The 26,022-nt window shown below is 57.3% G+C and overlaps 3 protein-coding genes across 12 annotated transcripts in view; 2 read left to right on the top strand and 1 right to left on the bottom strand.

Moving 5' to 3' along the window:
• The window catches only part of ARVCF (ARVCF delta catenin family member), a 47,207-nt gene extending 43,647 nt beyond the window's left edge, over positions 1-3,560 (top strand). For 4 of the 6 annotated variants that reach the window (XM_079763195.1, XM_079763193.1, XM_079763194.1 and 1 more), the window contains 5 exons: positions 31-229; positions 305-416; positions 519-609; positions 975-1,028; positions 1,516-2,162. In XM_079763195.1, coding sequence (XP_079619321.1) covers positions 31-229; positions 305-416; positions 519-609; positions 975-1,028; positions 1,516-2,033 — 974 coding nt within the window. In that variant the 3' untranslated portion in view covers positions 2,034-2,162. Of the gene's footprint in view, positions 1-30; positions 230-304; positions 417-518; positions 610-974; positions 1,029-1,515; positions 2,163-2,188; positions 2,309-2,726 lie in introns of those variants that run through there. The other 2 variants (XM_079763197.1, XM_079763198.1) reach the window with 2 other exon arrangements.
• An 831-nt stretch (positions 3,561-4,391) lies between these two features.
• Positions 4,392-24,604, bottom strand: COMT (catechol-O-methyltransferase). Of its 3 annotated transcripts, none has more exons than XM_079762365.1 (5): positions 24,473-24,604; positions 10,227-10,506; positions 9,226-9,419; positions 8,739-8,870; positions 4,392-5,183 (listed from the first exon to the last, which is right to left on the bottom strand). In XM_079762365.1, exons 2-5 carry the CDS (start codon positions 10,504-10,506, stop codon positions 4,983-4,985), a joined length of 807 nt encoding a protein of 268 aa, XP_079618491.1. In that variant the 5' UTR covers positions 24,473-24,604; the 3' UTR covers positions 4,392-4,982. The 3 variants fall into 3 exon arrangements, with proteins under 3 accessions (XP_079618491.1, XP_079618490.1, XP_079618492.1); XM_079762364.1 differs by lacking the exon at positions 24,473-24,604 and adding an exon at positions 17,667-18,343; XM_079762366.1 differs by having other exon boundaries at positions 4,393-5,183; positions 10,227-10,423; positions 24,473-24,587.
• The window catches only part of TXNRD2 (thioredoxin reductase 2), a 46,571-nt gene continuing 45,077 nt past the window's right edge, over positions 24,529-26,022 (top strand). For 2 of the 3 annotated variants that reach the window (XM_079762361.1, XM_079762363.1), the window contains exon 1: positions 24,529-24,655. In XM_079762361.1, coding sequence (XP_079618487.1) covers positions 24,541-24,655 — 115 coding nt within the window. In that variant the 5' untranslated portion in view covers positions 24,529-24,540. The remainder of the gene's footprint in view (positions 24,656-26,022) is intronic. The other variant, XM_079762362.1, reaches the window with a different exon arrangement.

Raw genomic sequence — 26,022 nt, 5'->3', positions numbered from 1 at the left:
CGTGTCCTAACACCCGCCCCCGCCCCTCAGGGAGCTATGCCATGGCAGAGCTGGTGCGCAACGTGCGCAACGCGCAGGCCCCGGCGCGACCCGGGGCCCGCCTGGAGGAGGACACCGTGGTGGCCGTGCTCAACACCATCCACGAGATCGTGTCCGACAGCCTGGACAACGCACGCTCGCTGCTGCAGGCCCGCGGCGTGCCAGCGCTGGTGGCCCTCGGTGCCTCCAGGTAGGCGGGTGGGGAAGGGGGAGGGAGGTCCGGGGGTGGGTCCGGACATTGACCCCGCCCTGGGCCCGGCCACAGCCAATCGGTGCGAGAGGCGAAGGCTGCGTCCCACGTGCTGCAGACCGTGTGGAGCTACAAGGAGCTGCGTGGTGCCCTGCAGAGGGATGGCTGGACCAAGGCCCGCTTCCAGGTGCGGCCTGCACAGCCTTTCCTTCCTCGCGTTGCCAGGCCGGGTCCCCTGCCGGAGTGCCCCTGACCCCCACCCCTGTCTGTTTGGCTCTCTCCCCTCCAGTCAGCTGCTGCTAATGCCAAGGGGCCCAAGGGAGCCCTGAGTCCCGGAGGGTTTGATGACAGCACGCTGCCGCTGGTGGACAAGAGCCTTGGTAAGGGCGGGCGGGTTGGGGGTGTGGGAACCCATCCCTGAGCTAGAGTAGCCTCTCCACCCGGTGCATTGATAGTGACGAGGCTGGTGAGGCGTGGAGGAGGGAGGTGGGCCTTCGGACAGGAAATGGCCTCAGGGTGGTCCTTTTCCCTGTTTGCAGCCTACATCCTCTCCACCCGTGGTACTCACACGGGTGCCAAGTTGTGGGACGAGGTTGGCAATGGCCAGTGACCCAGCAAAAGGGTGCAGCGATGTTAGTGATGAAGGGTACCCAGGGTCTCTGAGACCAGCCCTGCCAGGGGTGTATCTGCCCTGGTCCCCCCACTGCTGCTTGCAACCAGCCAGCCCCTTGCTTGTGCCTTTTAGATGGTGAGAAGCCAGGCAGCCGGGATGTGATCCCCATGGAGGCCCTTGGCCCAGGTGAGTGCAGGGGCAGTGCTGCGTGCCTCCTGTGTGGGGAGGAGGGGGCGTGGGCCAGGTGGTTATGCTGTGTGTGTGTGTGTGTGTGTGTGTGTGTGTGTACGTGTGCATGCTCATATGTGTTGTTGGGAAGGCCCAGGAAGCAGTGGTTGAAAAAGAGAGATTTGGATTAGGGGTGCTCAGGGGGTAATGGGGTGGGGCCAGGAAGAGGTCAGTGCCCAGCTAGGGTCTCTGGTCTGTCAGCTGAAGGGAGGCTGGGGGTTCCTGAGCTGCCAAGGGGAAGCAATGAGCCCCTGCAAGGCCTGAGCGGGTGAGGCAGGGGATGGTGAGAGCCGGGAGGAGGAGCTGTGGGAAGACCTGTCCTAGGCCTCCAGGACGGTGCTGGGGCAGGGAAGCTGGTGCCCTCTCCAGATGCACCCTGTCCCAGCCGAGAGGGAGATCTGCTCCGTGGGGCCTGCCCCTCAGGATCCCCCTTGTGCCCCCACAGATGGATACTCCACGATGGACCAGAGAGAGTGGAGGGCTCGAGGCAGTGCCCCCGCAGGGGAGACCTCTGAGAAGGAACCGTTGAAAGTGAGTGGCTGTGGCAGGTGCCCAGGGAGATGGCATGAGCAGTGGTTGCCAGGAGAGGGGCTCAGGCAAGATGGGGCCTGGCATCCACCTGGGGGGGGCTCACCTGTAGGGCAGCTGGGCTGGGAGATTGGGCCCCGGGAGTGGCCCCTCCGCCTTGGGAACCTCACATCAGAGTCAGTCTGTGGGTGCAGCTGGTTCAGAGCTCACACTCAGAGAGGGAGGGGGCACATGACCCACGGCACGGCCTGGCACAGTGCACAGGACCCCAGGAGTCTGAGCAAGTGTGTCTACCCCCTACTCTGCATGTGTGTGTGTGGGCAAGGGCCCATCGTGTCCCCACTTCCAGGGCAGCACCGGCCCCCTGCTCTTTGCCAATCCCCTGGCTTTGGGCACAGGCCTCGTGCATCCACTCGTCACTCTGCACCTGTGTGAGCCACATTAGCCTGGCTCCCCGCCCCCTCAGCCCTCCCCTCCTGTGCACCAGCATGGGCCCTGCCCCTCTGACCAGACCGGCGCCCAGAGTCAGCTCTGACTAACCTACTGTGTTCTGCCTCTAACACCCTCCCGCCCACGCCCATCTGCTGCAGCCTGACCCCAGCAGGAAGGCTCCTCCTCCGGGGCCCAGCAGGCCCGCGGTCAGGCTGGTGGACGCTGTGGGGGACGCTAAGCCTCAGCCCGTTGACTCCTGGGTCTAGCTTGCATGCCTGGTACGTTCTCTCCTCTGGTTGTTTGTCCGACCGTTTCCCGCTCTCTGGGCGGGGGCTTTTTTCGTCTCTGCTGGCTGCATGCTCTGTGCTCCCTGCGCGCTCCCTGGTGGGACCCCGCCCCGCTCCACCACCTCGAACCCAGCCGCCTGAATGCCCATCTTAGGGAAGGACAAGCCAAGTCAGGGCCCCGAGGAGATGGGACCAGAGCAGGGATGGCCCCCCTACACCTTGAAATACCCCAAGTGCACGGCGTCTGAAGAACAGCATGTTGGGATTAGCTCTGGTGGTGAGACCCTCAGGGTCGTCCCACAGCAGCTGCCTTTGTGTACACCTCCATCTGCCTAGTCTGAGGAGGCAGCCCGCCCCTGCCACCCTGCCACCCTGCCACCCTGCTCAGCCTTTGCCTCTCCCTCCTCAGGGCCTGGGCCCAGCTTTTCATTCTTAGGAATCTGATCTTGGGAAGAAGGGAACTCCAGGGCCAGCCAGCACAGACCCAGCCTCGGAGCTTGGAGCCCCCTGGTGGCAGGGGTCGGCAGTGCCTCTGCGCGGGAGCCAAGGCTGGACTTTCTGGACGTGCCTCCCTTCCCACCCCCTCGCTCCCTCCCTCCTAACTCCCTAGGCAGAGTTAGCTGTTTACTGACATGGTGCTGTGTGCATGGTGCTGTGTGCAAGTGCGAGAGAAGGCTGGGGGGGCTGCAGGGCAGGGTCCGGGGAGGCGGCAGGAGAGGGGCCTGGCTTTGCTTTGGGGTCGGAAGGATAGGAGAGGGTAGTGCCCCAGAAGAGCTGGGCAGCTGGCCCTGGGAACAGGCAGCTGGGCAGGGAGGGGGGCTCAGAGGAGTTTGACTCTGAAGGGTGGAGGGGATCCCCTGGGTTTCCACTCCTGGGCCTCCCCCCTGTCCCCCCACAGGCCAGCCACTGGGCTGCTCTCGGGGGGCTGAGCCTAAAGAGAGGATTGGAGACCGCGAGATGGGGGTCAGGCTGTTCTAGCCCCCACCCTGGCCTTGGCTGCGTGGAACCCCCGTGCAGTGGGAGCCTCCCTAAGTGACACTGGCCCTGGCGCAGCCTCGGCGCCGTCGGCCAGAGCCTGGGACTGACACCGCCCGGACCGACCCTCCGCAGCAGTGGGGGCTGCTGCTCAGTGCCTGCTGTCTGTGACTTCAGAACAGAAGAAAAACACTGACAAAAAGCATTAAAAACAGAACCAAAATAAGACTGTATTGGTAAACACGTAAATTTTTGTAAGAAAATTTAAAAATTAAAAAAAGCAACCAAGGAACGTCTTTCGTGGCTCAGATCTCTCGCCACAAGCTGATTGCTCCTGTTTGCCAGGCGGGGAGTGGGGAGGGGGGGTGGGCCCAGGTGTCCAGAGGGATCTCAGCGCTCAGGCCCCTGGGGGGTTCCCACACACATTCTCCCAGACTCGCTGCGATCCCCTTGCTACATACAAAGAGGGGTGGGCTTGCTCCTGGGTGGTTGGCTGGGCCCTGAGCCCCAGCGTGGTGTCCTGGGACAGGGTGCTCCCCTGAGTTGACCAGAGGTCCAAGCAGTCAGGGGGTTGGGATTGGAGGGACAGGGGCCGGGGCTGGAGGCAGCTATGGATTTAGTGGATACAAATCAACACTACCTCATTACTCACCAGCTGTGCAGCCTGGTCTGAGCCCATTGTCTCTTCCATGAACAAGGCTGAGTGGGCCTGGGGAGGTGCCTCCACTTAGTGCCCCCCGAGGGGGGGGGCCCTGGGGGACCAGGTGCCGGAGGCCATGCCTGGCACTGCTGCGGGGCCGAGTCCTCCATTCCCCAACCCCTGCTTGGCCAGAGATGGGCGTGAAGGGTGGCCCGCTGCCCTGTCCTGGTTTCCCAGGTGAGACAGCCTGCAGCCATCCAGGTGGGGCTGTGACAGGCTCCTGGCCTGGCCACCGGAGGAGCAGTGCTGGGGCTGGGAGCCCCTGGGCGTATGGGCAACATTGGCATCCAGTCAAGGGGAGCGCTGTGTGTTTGGTGCCAACATGGAGGGCGCCAGGGGAAGGAAAGAGCAGCGCAGTGGTTGAAAAAAAAACACAAAGTTGACCTCTTGTATGTAAATACTTAGGTCTTTAATTACTATTTTAGTATCTTTTAGTCGTGATATCAATATATATAAAATGGTTAACAGTCGGCCAGTTTTAGTGAAGTTGCATTTCCTTCTTAAAAAGGAGAAGAAGAAACTCAGAGGAATCAGAGGTGTGATGTGTTGTTGGTCACAGCGCCATCGCTGAGGCATTGTTGCCGCCTGGTGACTGCAGAGCTTGAGGACAGACGGGGTGCACAGCACCAAGTTTCCAGATGTTCCCACCTTTCCCCTTTGGGTCAAGGGCCTGTCCGTGTAAGAAATCCTACTGGAATGCTGGTAACAGGGCTGAGTGAGCCGTGGCCACCCCCTCCCCTGGTTTGGTATTCACACATAACTTTCCAGATGGATTGCAGTGATGGTGCATGGTGAGCGGGTTGCTCTGGGGTGGGTTGGTGTGTGACAGCCTGGAGCCATGTGCAGGGGGGCCAGTGTGGCTGGCCTTGGCCTCGCAGGCCTCAAGTGTGTGGCGTTGAGGACAGAACTGCAGAAGCAGAGTTGGCGGCAGCATACCCATCGTGACCTTCCGAACCAGGCTTGGCGAGTGACCCAGAGGAGTGTAGGCGGTCAAGGCCGTGCCGGGCTGCCTGGGCCCATGTAGACGGCCTTCTCCAGGCCGTCCACCGTCTGGGAGTACTCCAGGAAGGAGGAGAAGTGTGTGCAGTGAAAGCGGCTGTTCCCGCGCACGTACGCCAGAAACTCCGGCGATCCTGGGCAGATGACGTTGTCAGCCAGCAACACCGAGCCCTTGCGTAGCAGGCCGCACTCCTGCAGGGGGCGAGACGGTTGAGTTGGAGGGGGTGGAGGTCAGGGGTGCCCATCAAGTTTGCTCCAAACCAGCAGGACAGGTGCACCTGACCAGGTGGGGGCTCCATATGCTGGCCTGACCCCTGGGTTAGCCCCCTCACTTCTTGGGGGTCATAAGAGTGCAGCCCTCCTCCCCAGCATGTCCCCTGCCAGAAGGCTGTGCTGAGTGCAGGTCCCGCCTCTAGCCCATCAGCCCTGAGGATCTTTTCCTCCGTTCACTCCTGCATCCTGGGCCCCTAGAACTGTGTGCAGTACACACAGGGGCTCACTAAATGCTGGCGAGATGCCTGGAGGTGATGACGGGGCCAGGACTCAGGTCTCGGCGCTAAAGCCAGTGGGTCCCTCATCACCCAGTGCCAAGAAAACGCAGCTTCTCCGGGTGGGAAAAATGCCTGGTGCCCCCATGTGTGGCTCTTGGGGTGGTCACTGGAGGTGCAATCTGGCCTGACCAGGATGACCCTGCAGTGCTAGGGGTGCAGGGGAGAGGCAGATCTCCCCACCCACACGCCTGCCCCTCCGGGATTCGCTTTGGACATCACCAAGCCCCAGCATCCGACATGCCCCATTCCATCAGCCCCTGGGCCCTGGGCGGCCAGCTGGCATTCCGGGCCTGGCTCTGCAGGAGGAAGGAGGAGCAGCTGGCCACAGCCAAGGTCCTCCGGCGCTCACAGCCCTCTAAGCGGAGGGAGGGGCTGCTCCGATTACAGGAAACAATAGAATGGGAAGCCTTAAGGGGGAATGTTTACCTTGGGGGACAGGTGGACTAGGGTAAAAAAAAAAAAGCAATCCAAACATGGAAAACAGGTGACCCCAGGTGTGTCTGAAACTGCCCACAGGACCACACACATGTGGCATCTCCAAGTGACTGAACATCGGACTGTAACTCTGCACCCCTGCAGGGCTGTGCCCTAGGACAGAGTCTTACTGGGGTCCCAGCCCTCCTGGTGGTGCTGGCTGCAGTTACCTCCAGCCTGTGGGCTGTCGGGGAGCCGAGGGCCCTCCAGCCAGAGCTCCGGACAACACGCACGTGTGAGGTCAGGAGGCTGGGGCAAACCACGAGACAGAATTTGAACAGAAAGGATCATGATGAATCATAGAGTGTTTTCTCTTCCAAAAGAGAAGGAACAGACCTTTTAGCCTAAAAAGACCAAAAAACGAGCACCCAGGGAGGAGGTGCCCCTGGCCCAGGCCCCAGAAGGGCAGCTCAGGCGGAGGGCGGGTGGTGGGGGTGGGGGTGAGACAGGAAGCGCACAAAGTGAGCTGAGAGCAGGGGCTCCAGCCCCAAAGGGTCCCGCTGAAGGACTCAGGGTACCCCTGGCACTGAGAGCCACCCAGTCAACCAGGAGAGAAGGAACGGAAGGCAGGAAACGTGGCCACCTGTGGAGGAAGCTGGCCATGAGGGGAAGACACGGTGCCTGCTCTGCCTCTTCCCAGACGCCAGCCTCCCGACAGGACACAGACCCCTGGAGACGTCTGGCCAGAAGCTCAGAGTCGGAGCAAGCCGGCTGTGCTAACTGCCTGGGGAGGAAATGGTGTGTGAGCACAGGGTGCCAAGTGTGAGGTGATTTTAAAACTGTGTCCACAGTTCGCAGACCTTCCAGGGGTGGACGTGGGCTGGGCTCGGAGACTGGCATCCAACAAAGAGAAGGCAGAAGCCACAGGGCGTGGCTTCGCAGACTAGGTCACACCCGGCACCCAGCCCCTCCTTCTGTCTGTCTGTCTGTCTCTTGCTCTCTCACCTCTGGCTTTGGGGGAAGCCAGCTGCCACGTTGTGAGGACACCTCAAGCGGCCCCGTGGAGACACCCCCGTGCCAAGTGGCGGAGCCCTCCTCCAAGGGGCCATCCAACTTGGAACTGGCGCCCTGCCCGCCCCTTATTCCCAGCGGAGGGGAGGGGCAGCTGGCCCTGCCCCGCACGAGCCAGGGGCCTGCAGAGCCCCAGGTGAGGGGGGCAGACACGCTGGAAAAGTACAGCTGGTCCCATTCGCGGCTTCTCTTTCGAGAGAATTCCCAGCCTTGACCAAGGAGCACTGAGAAAGCGATCAGTCTCCTGGTTACTGAATGGCAGTATTTGCTGCTCTTCCGTAAATGCAGGCCCTGTAATTATCACCACACCCAAGCTGCCGAAATCCTCCCACGCCCTGTGACACAGGCCCAGCGGGGCGGCCACCTGCTTTCTGCCCTGAGTACCTGATTTCCAGGTTCACGCCCCTCTGCCTGGTGGCCCTCCCCAGGCTCAGGAGTGCTTTCTGTTCAAATTCTGCCTCGTGGGTTGCCCCAGCCTGGTGACCTCACACGTGCGTGTTGTCCGGAGCTCTGGCTGGAGGGCCCTCGGCTCCCCCACAGCCCACAGGCTGGAGGTAACCGCAGCCAGCACCACCAGGAGGGCTGGGACCCCAGTAAGACTCTGTCCTAGGGCACAGCCTCTCCCCCCACCCCACGTCTCCTTGTCGTCTCCCCATTGTCCGCATGTCTTAGCCAACACAGGACCCATCCAACTTCTAGTCCAGGGTCCCCTCCCTTTCCACCACCAGCACTCACTGCCTCCCTGAGGTTCGGGACATCGGCACCCCCTCCTCACGGCCATCCCTCCCCACTCTCTACCCGCCCAACAGGGATCTTTCCTGGACACTGACCTCACCCTCACGTGCCGAGAGCTCTGTGCCCCCGCCCATGGGGCAGTTGAGGCCCTCCACACGCAGCTCTGGCCCTCTGCCCCAGGTCGGCCCACACCTGGAACATTCCGTGCCCGTTCACACCCACCGCAACCACTGGGCTCCAGGTGCTGCCCAGTCGTCAGCCGTGGCTCCTGTGCGCCCAGTCCCTGCACTGGGCAGCGTGTCCACCCCGTGGGGGAGCTGAGGTGGGTGAGCACACGGGACAGATAACATGGGACAGCGCCAGGCTGGCCCTCGGGCAGGGAGGCTGGGGTGGGACAGTGTGTCCCAAGCCCTCCGTGAGGGCCCAGATGCTTCTAAGAGTCCTCTTGACGTGTCAACTCCTTACAGGCCCCAAGCTCCACCCTCCTGACAAGGCAGCCCACTGATCACCACTCTGTGCTGGCTGAGCAGCTGGCACCGAGGGCTGGGACCGTCTGGCGGTGGGGACATGGGGGGGGGGGGGCGGGCGGAGTGCAAAGCAAGGAGCCCCAGGAAGAAGGGCAGGAGACGCTGAGTTCCCTAAGCAGCACCGTCCAGCTGGGAGAGCCAGCACGGCCGCCAGGCGGCTTCCCTCCTGCCTCCTCTGCCCTTCGCCCTCTTGGACCAGACCATCTGGTCCAGGAGCACCCCACCTGCTGCCCTGGCACAGGCCGCCAGAACCCTTTCTTGGTCTCCATCCTGCCCCAGGGCCTCCTGCAGCCCTCTGAGCTCCCTGACCTCCGGCGGCCAGTGGGAGCCACCTGTGGCCCCCAAGGTCCCCCCTTGGCGGGGCTACGCTGGAGCACCTGGCTCTTCAGAGGCTGAGGCCCACCGGCCGGGCAGCCAGCGCATCCCGACTGGGAGCGGGCACAGCTCACCTCCAGGAGGATCGTGTCCGGCAGGTACCGGTCCTTCCAGTGGTCTAGGAAGACCATGTCCAGCGTGTCCACGTCATATTTCTTCTTCAGCTGGGGGATGATGTCCTGGGACGCCCCAACGATCACGGTTACCTGCAACAGCGCTACATCAGTGCCTGTGCCCACGGGGGTCAAAGAGACCGCACCCCCCTCACCCCCTCCGGACTCCCAGGCAAGTCCACCGACAGTATCTCTGCGGTTCTGGGGACACAAGTCTCCACTCTGCCCCTCCCTCTGCGGAGGTTTCCTGCTCTGAGGGATGGGCAGTAAGACGCCCTCACGGAGCTGCTGGAGGCCCGTGAAACCTGGCCCAGGAGACTCTGAGGCCTGGCTGCAGGGGGATAAATGTGGTCTTGAACCATGTGGGGCAGGCCCCAGGCCTCCCCCTCCCATCCACCCACACCTGGCTCGTCAGTGTCCACGTCCGTCACTGGGGGAGGTGTCGCACCCTGTCCTGCAGGCCGGCGAAGTCCAGCATCTGCTGGGTGATGGCAGCGTAGTCAGGGTTGAGCTCGATGGTGAGCAGGCGGGCGCCAGGTGCCAGCAGGCGGCCCATCCGAACGGCCGAGTAGCCGCAGTAAGCCCCCAGCTCCAGCAGCACGGAGGGGCACTGCTCCCGCACCACTGCGTCCACGATCTGGCCTTCAGGGGTGGACAGGGGTGAGCGCGGGCAGGAGGACACCCACGCCCAGTCCTGGCCTGTCCCTTCTGACTAAGCGACAGCCTCTCCCAGTGCCTGGCCCCCAGCCCTCCCCCAAGGCCCCATCCCACGGTACAGACCCCCCAAACCCCCATGGTACCTTAGGCCTCTGCCTTTCCACACACTGGCCCTTCTCTTTCCACGTTCCCTGGCTGACTCGTACTGGCCCTAACCCAGAGCTGCCCTCTGTGGAAGACCCCCCACCCCCATCCCACCCAGGGGCCGCTCTCAGTCCCTGGAGCCAGGCAGTAGCTGTCACGTTTGTCCTCAGGGCTGGACTTCAGGATGTGCTGGAGTCCAAGGTCAGGAGGCAGCCAATGCCAGGGCTGGGCAGAGTCCAAGGAGCTCTTTGCACCCTCATGCCTGGCAGGGACACCCAGGAACCCACTGCCCACCCTGCACCAGCCGGGCTCTGAGGGATGGCGTGTGAGTATGGGGCCTCATGGAGCCACTGCTGTCCCCTCTAATACTGGCTCTTGGTCTGTGGCAAGGGGGGACCCTACGCAGTGGCCTCCTGGGTGGTTTATCAAATGCCCCTCCCTCCCCACGGGGACAGTGCTATGGGTGTTAGGGTCTCTGCACAGCCTTGACCCCTGGCTGGACAGGTGGCTCGGGCCCCCAGGGCTCCGGATGAGCACCCTCCCCAACACGCAGAAATGGGGTGATAGTAGGCCCCTCCTGGATGGGCTGTGCTGCCTGGCCTGGGGTCCCCCTTCCTATAGTCCCTACCTGCTGGCCAGGCCACCCACCTTTCTTGTCGCCCACGTTCATGGCCCACTCCTTCTGTGAGCAGTAGGTGTCGATGGCATCCAGCACGCTCTGTGGGTCCCCGGCCACGGCATGCTGCAGCACGTAATGCAGGATGCGCTGCTCCTTGCTGTCACCCATGAGCAGGTTGTAGATGGGCTGCACGACGAACTCGTTCCAGCCGATGAAAAGCAAGCCACTGCGTCGCAGGAAGAACAGCAGCCCCAGCAGTGAGAGGCCCAATAAAAAGGCTACCAAGAGCAGGGGTGGGGCCTCCAGCATCTGAGATAGGGCGGGGGGGTGGGGTGGGGAGAGGGAGAGGAGGAGAAAGGAGGAGGAGGGAGTCACGGGGAGGGTGGCCGGCTTCAGTGCTTTGTGGCTGGCCAGGCAGTCCTGAAGCCAGCTGGGGGGGCTCAAGTCCCCCCAAGTTCGTGCAGACCTGCCCTCCTGGCTCTCCCACCTTCTCCTCAGTTCGTTGGTGCTACTGTCGTGGGCAGTTAGACGTGAGCAGGGCAAGGAGGTCAGGTACAGAAGGTCATCATCAGGGCGGAAAGCCCCAGGTGCCTAGCAATTTAGGGTGGGACCTCCCCCGCAGGGTGACCTTTTCTCCCCTAGCATACCCTGGTCATGAGGTTCGGACCCCTTGACCTTCCCGCCCTAGAGATAATAACATCTAGGTCTCAGTTGTTTTTCAGCTCCGGGCCCAGAGAAGCAACGGAACCATGGCTGACCTCGGGACCAGCTGCGTGGAATAATGACCCCCTGGCCTGGTGCCGGCCAATCAGTCAGTGGAGGCCGCTGAGTGGACACACCTGGAAAGCTACTGAATATTCTATGAAGCTCTTCTCCTGGGATCTCCCCGAAAATCGCAGCCCTTAAAACCCTTAGGATGGCGGAGCCAGGGAGCTCCCCCTCCCAGGAGTGACCCTGTCTCTTCCTCTCTGCCCCCCTCCCTGTCCCAGGCATATTGCCATCAGCTTCCTCATCCCCAAGCTCCGAGGGCCCTTCTTGACTCCCATAACTAGTTTCCTGAGCCCCTTTCTTCTAGGAATGACTTCTTCTCCCCCTGTGATTTGCCAAATAAATGCTCTCTTCCCGCTGGGGTCTTGCTCTGAATTCTTTCCTAGCCAGAACCCAAGTAACTGAGGTTGCAGAACCCAGGTCTGGTTTGACCCCACCGGTCTCACACCTGCTGCCTTCCCACTGCCCGCCTACAACACTACCATTGTCCCCCTTGTGCTGATGGGGGCCCAAGGTTCAAGAGTTCAACCAAGCGCCCCAGTGCCAGGGGAGCATAGGCCCAATCCCCCCCTGCTAAGAGCTTCTGGCTAAGGACGAATCCTCAGGCAGACTGCCCAGGTGTGTGTCTGACAGTCCTGCCTGGGGGCCTGCTGGTCACAGTCCCCCTCTCTGGGCACTTTCCCAGACAGCCTGGGACCAGCCACTGCCCTAAGGGGGGCACAGCTGGCACAGGGGAGGTCCTGTTGTATGTTCAGCCCACGTGGGTGCCCACTCAGAATAGTCTGGGATCTCGTGTAGTTCTCTGAGTTTCCAGATAAGGACATAGGCAGTCCTCAGGCCAGGCACAGGGGGCGAGTCTATCTCCTTTTTCTTTTCGAAGATTTTTTTTTATTAAGAGAAAGGGAAAGAGAGAGAGAGAGAAACATCGATGTGAGAGCGAACTCCTGCATGTCCCCTGTCGGGGATTGAGCCAGCAACCCAGGCATGTGGCCTGACCAGGAATCAAACTGGCAACCTTTTGGTGCATGGGACACCCAACCAACTGAGCCACACAGGCCAGGGCTCGAGGCCATCTCTGGACAAGGAAGGCCAGTCCTGCCACCTGCACCCCAGTGTAAGCGAGATGTGCCAGCTGTATCCGCTGCTACAAGTGCCTGACGGCCTCCCCTGGCTTGCCACCCCGCAGGCAAGTAGGTCAGGAGCCAGCCACATGGAGCTGGGCCAGGGCCCCTGGAGACAGGGCAAGGCTGGGTTAGCCCCGAGATTTCAAAGTGCGCAGGGTGCACGCTCGGATTTCGGGCTGGAGACCTCACCATGTTAAAGGACGAAAGAAAGAGGATTATGGGAAGCTTCCTCCAGGGGGGTGGTCACTCACAAAAAAGGCCCTTGGAATCCTGGCAGCCACGCAGGACCCTGCTCTCCAAGAAGCTCCCGCTTGGAAAGGCACACCCAGGGGAGCAGGAAGGCTGAGGGGCTGGGAGGGGAGACCCCCTCAAGAACAGCTGACGGCCCAAACCCCAACGCCCTGGACCACGAGGAAGAGGGGGCTGCGGGACAGACAGCGGAGAAGGAACGTCATAGCTGAGACTCCACCCAGGGGCGTGTGGACACCAGATCTCTAGGTTCCCTCAGGCCACATGGCCTATTTACACAAGGCTGAGTGCTCAGCAGGTCCAAGTTTGCGCAACCCATGGGCCCAAATCCTCGCTCCACACCCCTGCTCCCAGCACCATCCCGACCTTCAGAGCAGATTTCCCAGCACGCCCTCCACTGGGGATCGAGCACGCAACCTGGGCACGTGCCCTTGACTGGAATTGAACCCGGGACCCTGCAGTCCGCAGGCTGACGCTCTATCCACTGAGCCAAACCGGCCAGGGCTGGGGAGTTCTTCTGCCTGGAGATAATCACCAATGGAAACTGTAACTTGAAAATGGCCAGGGTCCAGGTATCTGGGCCCACCCTGGGAGCCAGTCTTGCTCTCCACCTTCCCTCCTCGGGGGAAAGAGCACGGAAGGCCTCAGAGAGGCGACAGCCCGGGAGACGAGGGACAGTCCCTCTGGTCCTCGCCGGCCCCGCCGGGGTTATGAGGGCACGTGCACCCGTGCCTTAGGAAAAGCAGGAGAAACGAATGAGCCACTCTGCTCAAGGCCTGTTTTCCAGGATAGCAATTTTCAATTTAGAAGTGACATGTAAGACCAAAGGCCAGTTACAAAGAGCACATTCCAATCAGGGGGAAAAAGATGAGTTAAGGCAGCAAATACGAAGCTTACAGAAGGAGGCCAGGAGCCCCGAGCAGACACGGGAAACAGGGAAAGGTCTTGGCACCAGCGTGGGGTGACCCTGGGCCTCACCAGCCTGACAGACTGTGAATCAGGCTTGTTTCTGCGGAAGTTCCCGGGACCCCCTGGGACAGGACACACCGTGCAGGTGAGGGGGTCACGTAGGGAGAGGGCATGATGGATAAGGACAGCGCCTCTCCTCTAGGGCTCGGAGGACAGGGAACAATGGCCGGAGGCCTGCTCCACCTGGATCCCCAGGAGCGCTCACTGAGCTCCGGTCTGCTCCCAGCCACACCTGTGCTTCTTTATTTGTTGTTACTATTATGACTAGTGTGTTTGGGTGGTGAGATCCTGGGCCATTTTGTTTTATTCTCTGTATTTAAAAAAAACCTAGTATTAAAGGAAAGAAATGGGGGGAAAAATAGATACAGAGGCAAAGAAGCATTGAACAGACTGCCAAACTACAGCGGGAAGGCAGGGGAGGTTGGGGTGGGGGGGCTGTAAGAGATCAACCGAAGGACTTGTACGCAGGCATATAAGCATAACCAATGGATACAAGACACTGGGGTGGGGGGGGGCAGGTGAGGGCATGTACTGGGGGGTAGGGGAGGCCAGGGGGAGGCCAATGGGGGGAAAAAAAGGAGACATATGTACCACTATTTGAAATACTTCAAACAATAAATTAAAAAAAATGTTAAAAAAATAAAAAAAACCTAGTAAATGTTAGAAATAAATATCTTAATCAAGAAGGAATATTCTGCTTAAATAGTGAATTACTTGGCAAACTCTGGGATCGTGAACTATACATTTCAATCCTTTTAATACTCGAATTGTGTAAGAATCTGGCTTTTAAATCTCTACCTCTAGGTCTGTCTGTCCATAACTCTGCAGAAGGGTGCAGAGAGGGGCCCCACCTGTGGGGTGGCCTGTAGCCCCTCCCCTTTCCTGTGAGGAGTGGGTGGCATGCCCGACAGGCAGGGCAGCTCTAAACAGGGCAGAAGTGGCCCCGCCGTGCAGGGGCTGTCATGCTTCCTCATCGCCTGTCATGCCCACCTCCCACTGGCCCTTCCAGGGCCCCCTTGGGCCAGGGGCATGGGGCTCAGGGAGACACTCAAGGTACTATCCCACCCCCATGCAGTGCTAGGGGAATGGGCTTCATGCCCACCTCCTCTGGTCCTCCAGCAACCCTAGAGAGGGACTCGTTGCCCCTGGCCACCAGCTGAGCACGGGTGACTGGCCACACTGCCTCCCAATGGACACCTCCCCTTCTAACACCGAAACCCCACTAGACTTCCCTGACCGCAGGGCCACCCTGTTCCTAAACCTTCCTGCTCTGAGTTGCCCAGCAGCGCTGGACGAGGTCACACCCACCCAGCCCTGGGAGAGAACAGTCCAGGTCCGCCCAGAGCTTTGCAGAACAAAAGGGCGGAAGTGTGAAACAGAGTCATGCCATCTATAATAATAAAAGCGTAATATGCTAATTAGACCGGACATCCTTCCGGACTTCCTTCTGGATGAAGCTGGGACTTCGAGGGAAGCCCGGGTCCCGGGTGCCTGCCAGCAGCCAGAGGGAAGCCCGGGTCTTGAGTGCCTGCTGGCGGCCCGAGGGAAGCCCGGGTCCCGGGTGCCAGAGGGAAGCCGGTGCCGGCAGCCGGGGACAAGAAGGCCTACTACTCTTGCACGAATTTCGTGCATTGGGCTTCCAGTTAAAAATAAAATCACACAGACACCACAAGGGAAGCCATCCAGAGCCTGCAGATGTTCTGACCTGGGATTTTGCCCTGTGAGTCCTTTGTGGGGAAATTACTAGTAAACACAGGAGCTCCTCTTGTTTTGGACCCTGGGACCTGAGTGCCTGCTGCTCTGTCCTTGGAAAGAGCTGAGGGTGAGGGCAGTCTGCTCCCGGGAGACAGCCTCAGCATTATTTACAACAGCCAAAGCACAGAAACAACCCAAGCGTCCATCAGTTGATGAATGAATGGAAAAGAAAATGTGGTCTATCCACACAATGGGATATTATTTAGTTACTAAAATGAATGAAATACTGATAGATGCTACTCCATAGATGGGCCTTGATGACATTATGTGCCTAGCCAGAGTGGCACAGTTCGTTGGAGTGTTGGCTTCAGTACTGGGTCAGGGCACATACAGAAGGGAACGATATCTATCTCTAACTCACTCTCTCTCTCTCTCTCTCTCTCTCTCTCTCTCTCTCTCTCCCTCCCTCTCTCAGAATAAACTCAGGTGAGGATATAAAATAAAATAAAATAAAATAAAGACATTATGCTAAGTGAAATAAGCCAGACACAAAAGGACAAATATTGTCTGATTCCACTTATATGAAAAAGAACAGGCAAATCCATAGAGACAGAAAGTAGAATAGAGGTTGCCAGGGCCTGGAGGGAGGTGGAATTACTGCTGAATGGGTACAGAGTTTCTTTTTGTTGTTGTTAATCCTCACCCGAGGATATTTTTCCATTGATTTTTTTTTTTAGTTTTTTTTTTTTTTTTTAGAGAGAGTGGGAGGGGAAGAGACATACAAAGAGAGAAGAGAAAGAATCAGTGTGAGAGAGACACATTGATTGGTTGCCTCCCACATGAACCCAACCAGGGTTGGGGATCGAGTCTGCAACCGAAGTATGTGCCCTTTGACTGGAATCGAACCTGGGACCCTTCAGCCCACAGGCTGACGCTCTATCCACTGAGGCAAACCCGCTAGGGCCCGAGTTTCTTTTTGGAATGGTGAGAAAGTTCTGGAAATAGTGGCAATAGTTACACAATAATGCCACTGAATTATACACTCAGAAACGCTAAAAGGGTAAGTTTCAGGTTATGTATGTTTTACTACGGTAAAAAGAAAACAGTGGGAAACCGATAGCACAAGCAGTCCTACCTCTGGCACTCCCTGTCCCAGAAAGGGACGGGACATGCCATTCCCCTAGGAAGCAGGATCGAGAACAGCAGCCAAGCTCCCCTCTCCCTGGGGGACCAGACACTCAGGAATGCCTCTCTGCCGCCCGCTGCCTGCCCATGATCCATGCCTCTCTGCCGCCCGCTGCCTGCCCATGATCCAGACTCCCGCAGGCCTGCACGCACCTAGGGGAACACCTGTCCGCAGGGTGCACGCTCACCTCCCCTCTTGGAGGCAGCAGAAAGGGGTCTTCCTGTCCCAGCAGAATCTGCCCACCCCACACGCTTCCTTTCAGCGTGCCCAGTGTGTGCATCCAGCGTACATCTCAGACGACACAGACATGGGCGAGGGACAGGCCAGGCCCTTTCCCAAAACCACAATAGCACGCACCCTCCCCCCGATAAACTTTCCTTATAGAAGCCCATTCTTATGTATTCTCCCTACAACACCTCAGAGGTAGGGGGCAGGCAGATGGGTGACTGACACCCAGAGCCATCAACCCCTGGACCTTTAACTTTGTAATTCTTTGTGGCAAAAGTGTTTTGCCACATCCAGCTCGACGCAGTTAAACTTCACCCATGTCCAGCCCCCCCGCCCCCCACCATCTGCATGTGGGGCGCTCCACTCGCCCTACAGGCATGCCCCTCTTGGCCCATGGGCTCCTGAGGCTGGGGCTGGGGGTACTTTGTGCTTGGTAGCCAGACAGTTGATCACTTTGTCAGCTAGTCAGTATTCATTTTCACATTTCACACATCCTAGATGACACTCATCTTTCCTTAAAGGAAACGGAGACATTTTTCATAAATATGTTGCAAGTAAAGCACCAGCGGATGTTACTGAGACTCTAAAAAATTCTTTAAAAAGATGAACTGCCCAGCCAGCATGGCTCAGTGGTTGAGCGTCGACCTACGCACCAGGAGGTCACAGTTCAACTCCTGGTCAGGGCATCTGCCAGGCTGCGGGCTCAATCCCCAGTTTGGGGCGTGTAGGAGGCAGCCAATCAATGATTCTCTCTCATCATTGATGTTTCTATCTCTCCCTTTCCCTTCCTCTCTGAAATAATAATAATAATAAAAGATGAACTAACTATATGACCTGGTTCCTAGGCTCATTTAAAAATCCTGTAAAAGATCACTAGGAATGCCTTCGGCCCCTTTGCAAAGATCCCACATTGCCGACACCTCTTCAGTCTCTGCCTCCCACTCGTTCTGGACGCCTGTGGGAGGGGCAGGATGTCACTTATCCCGTCGGCTGCAGGAGGGACAGAAGAAAGGTCCCAATAAAAGCGGGCGGGCTGGCCAGGATCCTGTGGTGGGGACAGGAGATGCCTACCAGGGAGGGATGGTTGGCCATCCGCCCCGCAGGCCGGCCTGTATGACAGAGCCCAGGAGCCTGCTCTGCTGGGGAACTGGGAGCAAGCTTTCTCGCAGCTCTTGGGAACCTTGAGCAAAACCCCAGCAGGTGTCTGGTTGAGCCCTGTCCCCTTACGGACACTGAACGAGACTCCTTACTTCCCGCCTCAGGCTGGAGGGCGGCACCCACGGAGATGTCTTATCTCCCCTGCTATTCACTTTGGCACCTTGTGGTGATTTCAACTCCTGACCCAGGGCTCCCGACAAATGACAAATGTCTGCTGCAGTGCGGTGAGGACAGGTTTTGGTTCTGATTCCGAGTACACGCTCTGAAGCTGGGTGAGAAGCCAGGTTTCCTCTGGAAGGTTCCTCGGGGCTGGAAATCCCTCCTGGCTCCTGGGCAGGCCTCTGTGTCTCCGGCTGATCCTGCTCCCTCCATGGGTGCTTTTCAGCTACTGTGCCCCCTTCTTGCACCCTTGCTGACCACATCCGTCTCGGTGCTAATTCTGCCCGCTCCGTTTCTGGTTGGCCTGGCTTTACTAAGGCTAATGTGGAACTTCAACGGCTTCTTTGGGAAACTGCAGATCTCTCCAAAGTGGCTCCGGTAAGACCTCTCCTTCCATCACCTCTGCTCCTCCTTCCCCCTGTGCCATCTCTGGTCCTCCCTCCAGAAAGCTTGCATCCTCTGTGCTTCATGTTGTCATTCACGTCCTGTCATTACTAAGGAGAGCCCAGTCTTCTCACTGTCCAAAGAGCCAAGGTCATTTTACAGTTGTTTGCTCTTATATTTACCTTTGAAGTCTTTTATTGCCACTTTGGTTAACCAGATAACGAAGTATTGTTTCACAATGACCCGGGAATCCTATTTAGAAAAAGGCTCAAACCTTTTGACGTTTTTGACAACGTTCCCTTTCTAAAATCAAATTCTAAATGAAGTCTTCTTGATCTCAAACTGACTTTGGGATTTTACAGAGGGTCCCTGGAAGATCTCAAAGGATTTGTTCTTTCCCTTATAAAGAGAAATGTTAAATTAATTAGGTTTATTTGACAGGCGTTTTCTTTTTCTTTCCTTTTTTTTTTAATATAAAATATTTTTTAAAAAATTGATTTCAGAGAGGAAGGGAGAGGGAGAGAGAGATAGAAACACCAATGATGAGAGAGAACCATTGATTCACTGCCGCCCGCATGCCCCCTATTGGGGATCGAGCCTGCAACCCAGGCATGTGCCTGTGACCAGAATTGAACCCGGGACCCTTCAGTTCTCAGGCCAACGCTCTATTCACTGAGCCAAACCGGCTAGGGTTCTCCCTTCCTCTCTTTAAAAATCAATAAACTATTCTCTTTTTTAAAAAAATTTCTTTATTGATTAAGGTATCACATATTTGTCCTCATCCCCCCATTCCCATCAATAAACTATTCTTAAAAAAAAAAAAAAAGAGAAAAGAATCTGTCCTCTTTGTGATAGGACATAATTAAAAACATTGGTTATATTTCCAAGGAATATCCCTTGAAAAGGATGTATAGCATCAGACCTTTGTCAAGGAAGCCACAGGCCTTGACAGTTTTGAGGAACTATAGTCGACTTCATGGAGCCAGTGCCTCACAAAGCCCTCTGGAGAAAACCGTCTGGTACCTGGCTTAATAGGGTTCCCAGTCTTCTGGTGAGCAAGGGAGGTCACGTCCTGGCAGGCCCAGGAACCATAGGATATTTTGGAGACCTTGAAAATTCACACAGATATCTAGGGGAAGTCTGATGGTAAGTTTTTGGCTTGGCTTCCTAGCCTTGAGAGGCTTTTAAAAGTCTAATCTGAGCCCTAGCTGGTTTGGCTCAGTGGATAGAGTGTTGGCCTGCGGACTGGAGGGTCCCAGGTTCGATTCCAGCCAAGGGCACATGCTCGGGTTGTGGGCTTGATCCCCAGTAGGGGGTGTGCAGGAGGCAGCCGATCGATGATTCTCTCTCATCATTGATGTTTCTATCTCCTTCTCCCTTCCTCTCTGAAATCAATAAAAATATATTTTTTAAAAAAATCTAATCTGAGATGCCCATAAAAAGTTCCACAAAGAACACTTTCAAAGGCCTATGTGGTCAATTACCATATAACCTGGTTCCTAGGCTGGCTTCATGCACTTGTGGATGAGAAAGTGGTCCAGTACTAAACCTGACAAGCTCCAGGGAGGCCTGAAGGGCGGGCCTTACAAACTCCGAGACCGAAAGTAACCAGGCAGGATGGTCTGAACAGAAAAATTCCCAACTAAAAGTGAGTCCTGGTGGGTAGTCAAGGCCGGTAGCTTCCTTGACAAAGGTCAATCTTTATCTTGTCTATCTTGGTTTTGTTTTTTGCCTTTAAGGTAACATACCTTTGAAATACAAGCGTAATCTTCTTTTTGAGACCCCTCAGGGCACCAGAGCACAAGACCTCATTGTTATCTTGTTTCCTACACACCATCTCTATGTGCTGTAAATGTTAATTATAGCTGTGCTGTAACCACCAACGTAAAAGAGATGTGTGTCTCTCCGGTTTACTTTTTAAAAAATAGTTTACTGATTTTGAGAGAGAGAGAGAAACATCAATGTGAGAGTGCAACATTGATAGGCTGCCTCCTTCACATTCCCTGCTGTAGAGGGCCACCCGGGAAAGCACATGGGCATTTCTTTAAATTGTCAGCTGAGTCTGAGACGACTGGCAGAGCCGTGTCTGGGATACACATTTCCCCAAGATGGCGGGACAGTGTAATCGGCTTGGCCTTCTTATCAGCCCAGGTGTCGGCAGGGGCGGGTCTAGATACGTAAATCCAGTCAAGCAACAGGAATGCTAGGGCCTACTTAAGAATGCAAATAAGCTCCTTTGATCCCAAGTTTTGGTGTTACTTCCTGGTATTGGGGGTATAAAATAAACGTGCTGCATGGCTCAGGGTCGTCGTCCTGCCTCTCCTTCAGAGAGAATGGTGTCCCACCCAGCTCCCAGCTTTAAATCCATTTCTGCGTCTTCTTTCTTTCTTTCTATTATTTCTCAATCCCTGGCCGCCTCCACTTAGAACCAGTTCGTTCATCTCTCTTTCCGTGCTGGACGCGGAAAAGGGAGATCCCCGCCGCATCTGGCCCCCGCACCCTACCGGGGACAGAGCCAGCAACCTGGGCAGGTGCCCTTGACCAGGAATCCAACCTCCCAGTGCATGGGACGACCCCCAACCAACTGAGCCACACTGGCCAGGGCTCCAGTTTACTTTTTATCGAACCCCAGAGATTTCCCGCTCCCCTGCTTTGCTTTCTCTGGCCCCCTTAACCCTCCTTACATCCCTTCCTTTTATTCTAACGTATAAAATAAGCTACCCAACTGCCCTTCACGGGAGCATTTTCTCAAGCCTGTGAGATGTTGCTCCCGGGCAACTGGCAGTTTGGCTCAAATAAACTCATAAAAATTCTCTACAGGTTTAGACGTTTCTTACATAAATAAATCAGGCCAAATTTAATGACACCAGAATTATTTTAAACAAGAATAATTACTCTGGTTATCTTTTTTTTTTTTAACTCTGGTTATCTTTGATCAAAAAGGAAAAAGTGACTATAGAGATAAATTTCTCAACGGAGAAAAATAACACACCCTGAAGATACCAGTCCTGTTCACTGTCTTCGAGATTTTATCACCTGCAGAGGAAGGAGACGGGGTCCTGCCATCTTACACATATGGTCAGCCTTTACCAAACCATTTTTTAGTTTCCTTCAATATCTGGCTCCAATTCTCCAACGTGATGTTTCCATTTTACTCCCTCCCTCCTGACTTAGCATCCAAAACTTGACTGCCCAGACCCTTACGGGGACTCGGGTTGTGTTACAGCTGCCCCTTGTCCTTCAGGACCTGAAAGAACCCCACAACTTGAAATAAATTTCAAAGCCAGGCCAGTGTGGCTCAGTGGTTGAGGTTGACTCATGAACCAGGAGGTCCTGATTCGATTCCGGGTTAGGATACATGCCCGGGTTGTGGGCTCAATCCCCAAGCATGCGGGAGGCAGCCAATCAATGGTTCTCTCTCATTATTGATGTTTCTCTCTCTCTCTCCCTTCCTCCCTCTGAAATCAATAAAAATATTTAAAAAAAATTTTTCAAAGAACTCATCACCACAACCAATCATGTACAGGCGGCAGCCTCTGTACTGGAGTGGCTGCTGCACGGGGCACTCGGAAAGTCCCTGGGAACTCCTGCGTCTTCCAGGCTCTGCTCCAGGATAGAACCTCGCCGGTGACACTGATGTCTATGCCATCGCCACAAACTTTCAAACTACACACCAGAAACCCACTGGATTGCGACTGCCATCCTCACTCCACCGCCAAGAGACCCTTAGAGCTCAAATCTAAACTTTTCTCAGCTGTCTGCCCTCAGGACTCACAAACTGGGTTTACAGTCAGTTCCTCTGCTTTGCTTCCTGCTTCCATAGCAATGCCCCTCACGCCCTGGCCTGGTGGTGTGGCTCAGTTGGTTGAACATCATCCCATGTACCAGAAGGTCGCCAGTTCAATTCCCCACCAGGTTGTAGGCTCAGTCCCCAGTAGGGGGCGTGCAGGAGGGAGGCAGCTGATACATGTTTCTTGTAATGATGTTTCTCTCCCTTTCTCCCCCTCTCCCTTCCTCTCTCTCTAAAATAAATAAAAACATTTTTTTTTACATGCCTGATTGCTTGCACCATCCAGCAAATATCCTCTATTACCAAGTCCCAAAGGATGGTTCAGCTGTTCCTTAATGAACAAAAGATGACCGAACAGGCAATGGACTTTATTTCTTCTTTCCTTTAATGAGAACAGGACTTGATAAGGACTCTCTCCTTGACCAAATCCTACCCCAGCCTTCTTCTCAACTAGGCCTCAACCTTGGCCTATAAAGACTTGAACAAATACTAACACAGTTTCTAACAGCTCCCTTAAGGTGCCTGCCTGTTCTAGCCAATACCTGAGGACACACCTGTCTCCCTGCCTCTGTGGGAGGGGAGGAACCTAACTTCTTTAAATGCCAGTTAGCAAGCTAGTAAGCCAGGACAAGCAGCAGAGGGGAACTGAGACGGATAGTTCAACTGCCGCTAGCAGCCATCTAGAAAATCTAGATGCCAAGCAGTTTCTAGACACCTAGTAAATCCTATCTCCCCTAAACCAAGCACACTTAGGAGCCAATGGTTTGCACTTCGTTCCAACCAGAGGAAAAAATAGCTTAAATGCCTTACTTAGGGAGACAGCAGAAATCCAATTAGTGCCATTTGCCAACCACACCCAAGGATAGATGAGGTTAAGAGAATAAACCTCATTTTGGTACATTGGCATAAAGCGGATGAATATTCTATTGAGATCCTCTCCTAAGACCTCCCCTAAATGCCCAGACTTTAAAATCCCTGAGAAGGAAGGTCCCAGCGGGTGCTTGCACACCCAAGCCTTCTTCCCTTCTTCCCTTTCTTTCTCCACAGGGATGCATCTCCTAAACTCTGAGTGACCCCACGAGGCTTACAACCAGAGCAACCACGGTCAGCGGCAATTCATCCCGGGCAAACCTCCTAAACCTGCCTCCAAGGCCCCCCTTTCTCTGACTTCTTAGTGAGCCTAGCCCTTTCTTGTTTCACTGTCCCCAACTGTAACCAGCGTCCTCTAAAATTCACCTGGACTCGTGACATTTTTCCTGCACAAAGTCAAAAACCCACACGCTACCGACCGACTGGCCTTAGGTGGACCCGCCAAGGGCCAGGTCCCCTTTCCAGTAAGTGTCCCGTGGACCAATCCCCCATTCTGCTTTTTGTAATTTTTCACTTTCCTGACTCTCTCAAGCCCCCACACCCTGACCCCCAACCCCCACCCCCATTTTATTCTCCCTTTACAAACACCCAGTTTCACCCAACCGGTGTGGCTCAGTGGTTGAGTGTTGACTTATGAACCAGGTGGTCAAAGGTGGATTCCCGGTCAAGGCACATGAGGGCTGGATCCCCAGTGGGCGGCGTGCAAGAGGCAGCCGATCAATGCTTCTCTCATCATTGACGTTTCTATCTCTTTCTCCCTTTCCCTTCCTCTCCGAAATCAATAAGAATATATACAAAAAAAAGACATCCAGTTTCCTCTGAGCATATCAAGCTCTTTCCCCTGCTCTCAGCAGTTACTGAATAAAACTCGTCCTCACGGCTTGAGCTAGTGTCTGGCTGTGTTCCTCCATGACACTGCCCTCCTCACAGGACGCACCCCTCGGAGCCCCCCTACCAGTTGGGAGGCACAGGCACTCAGGGCAGCTCAGTCCCAGGCAAAGGACACAGACGTCCCTGGCTGGAAACCCCCAAAAGTTAGCAGGTCAGGCCTGGGGCGACTTCCCTTTTCTCTACAGCCTTGGGCTACTGTCATGGCCTCCCTAGTGGGGCAGCCTGTTCCCGTGAAGGGAACGGCCTGGGGTACCCCAAGGCCTCCAAGAGAGAGCCTGTTGGGGGCATCCCCGAGCCCCCCCCCCCCCCCCCTGGGCCTGGGCCCTCACTATCCCGCTTCCCACGGTTCCGATCCAGCTCCAAGGTCAAGGGTGGACCCTCTCACGGGGAGTCAGGACCTGACTGTGCCATCAGTCACCAGGTCAGGGCCCTCCCCAGGCGGCAGGCCTCCCACCCAGGAGTGTGGATCCCCCACGGGAAGCGGGAGACCCCACCCCAGTCTGGACCCCTGTCCCCAGGTCGGATCTTGCCCCACAGCACGGAGCTCCCACTCCCTCGGTGAAGCCTGGCTCCCCCCCACCCTCCAACTCCTGCCCAGAGACCCCACCCAAGGTCGGACCCCTTCATCCGGGTCCGAACCCCCCATCCCTCCAACCGAATCCCCAACTCCGGTCCAGAGACCCCCCCCCCCCCCCGCAAGGTCGCAGTGCCCCCGCCCGGCCCGGACCCCCGTCCCAGGGGGACCAGGTCGCACCCCGCAGCAGGTCCGCTCCGCCCGGGGGGGCGGCGGCCGCGCGCACTCACCTCGCCCCGGCGGACCCCGGGCGGCGCAGGCAGCGCGGCGGGCAGCCCGGCCACGAGGCCCCGCGGCGATGGCGGCGATGGCGGTGCGGGCGGCGCTGCGGGGACTCCTCGGGCGCTTCCGGCGGCGGACGCAGGCCTCGGTCCCGGCGGGCGGGGTGCGGGGCGCGGCGCAGGGCGCAGCAGGTAGGGCGGGGCCCGGCCGGGGGCGTCCACGTGGTGGTGTCCCCGGGTGTAGCGGTGTCGGCCGGGACGGGCGTCCTCCAGCTGCCGGGCGCCCTCGGACCCTTTCCAGAGGGAGGAACAGCTGGGAGCCCTGCGGAGGTGCTGCTGGGGCGCCCCCTGCGCTCGCGCCCCCTCCCGCTGCCCAGTATTGCCTATGGATCCCAGGAGGAGGGCGGCTCAGCTCCTGAGGTTCCGAGGGGCCGTCCCCTCCCCGAGGCCCTAGCGCCCCACCCAGCAAGTTCTCAGCACAGGCACATGCGGGAGTCCGTGAGGGGTGCCAGGGAGCCGGGGGAAGGGGTGGGGCGGGGCTGGGCACCCGCTGCCCGCCGCTGCTCTGCAGGTGCCCTGGGCCGGAGAGGACTTGTGGCTCAACCTCCTGGAGCCACTAAGGGACACTGACCAAACCAGGACCGTGATCACAGACCCACCAGGGTCCGGAGCAGGGGCTGGCTGCTCAGGAGGGTGTGAGGGAGTGTGCAAGGGCCTGAGCAGGGGCCGGGTGAGGGGCCCTTCACAGACTTGTGGGCTGGAGAGCAAGGACTGACTGCCCGTGTAACTGGGCAAACTTGTACTTTGTGGCCTTGGGGAACCCGGGGGGGAGGGGGGGGCAAGGAAAAGATCTGGAAACAGGAGCTGCCCCTACAGTTCAGGGTCATTTTTTTAGGAAGAGCGTCACACCAGTGGCCTTGGGATGGAGTCTTTAGTTTCCAGTTAGGCAGGAGGCAGCGCCCCAAGAATTCTGCCCGCCCCCCGCCCCCCCCCTCCGCCCTGCTCTCCGCCCCCCCCCCCCCTCCAGCTGTGGTGATGAGCAGATAGGGCCAACCCCCAACCAGGACACCTGGTGGGATGTTACACCTTCTCCTCCATGCCAGCCTTGCAGCGTCTCTGAGAGGAGAAAGAGGCCTGCTGTGTCCCAGGCTTGTGGGGAGGCTGCGATGCCTTCCCTGAACAGGAACCAGCATGGCAGTGCTGCTGGTGTCCCCTGTCCCCTAACACCCACTGCCAGGGTCTCCCCAAGGTAGTGCCCCAAGCTGACGGGCACACCTGTGGGCCACTTGCCCTCCCAGAGCAGCACGCTGTTCACTCGGCCTTGCCACACTTGCTGGGCCCCTGTGCCGGGCACCGAGGTCAGAGAGGAGCAGAAAATTAAAGGACAATGGGCTAAGAACGCAGAGGCCAGACAGACCTTCCTGGGCCGGCCCTGCCTGCTGTGCCCGGCTGAGGTGGGGAGGGCGAGGCTGTGAGGCAGCCCAGGGCCTCTAGGTAACCCTGCAGAGTGGCTCCCACCCCATCCATGACCCCTCTGGGGTCCGTCAGGGTCATTCCTC

The sequence above is a fragment of the Cnephaeus nilssonii genome (genome assembly GCF_951640355.1).
Source record: "Cnephaeus nilssonii genome assembly, chromosome: 22".
Lineage (NCBI taxonomy): Eukaryota > Metazoa > Chordata > Mammalia > Chiroptera > Vespertilionidae > Cnephaeus > Cnephaeus nilssonii.
This window is presented reverse-complemented; position numbering and strand designations above follow the sequence as displayed.

What these genes read in the sequence shown, in the direction of transcription:
- COMT (XM_079762364.1), bottom strand. Translation starts at nt 17,996, where the DNA reads ATGTGGTCAGCAAGGGTGCAAGAAGGGGGCACAGTAGCTGAAAAGCAC. An exon ending in TCGCCGGCCTGCAGGACAGG is followed by an intron (nt 8,871 to 9,225) that starts GTGCGACACCTC and finishes GCGCTGTTGCAG; the next exon opens with GTAACCGTGATCGTTGGGGC. An exon ending in CGGACACGATCCTCCTGGAG is followed by an intron (nt 5,184 to 8,738) that starts GTGAGCTGTGCC and finishes CGCCCCCTGCAG; the next exon opens with GAGTGCGGCCTGCTACGCAA.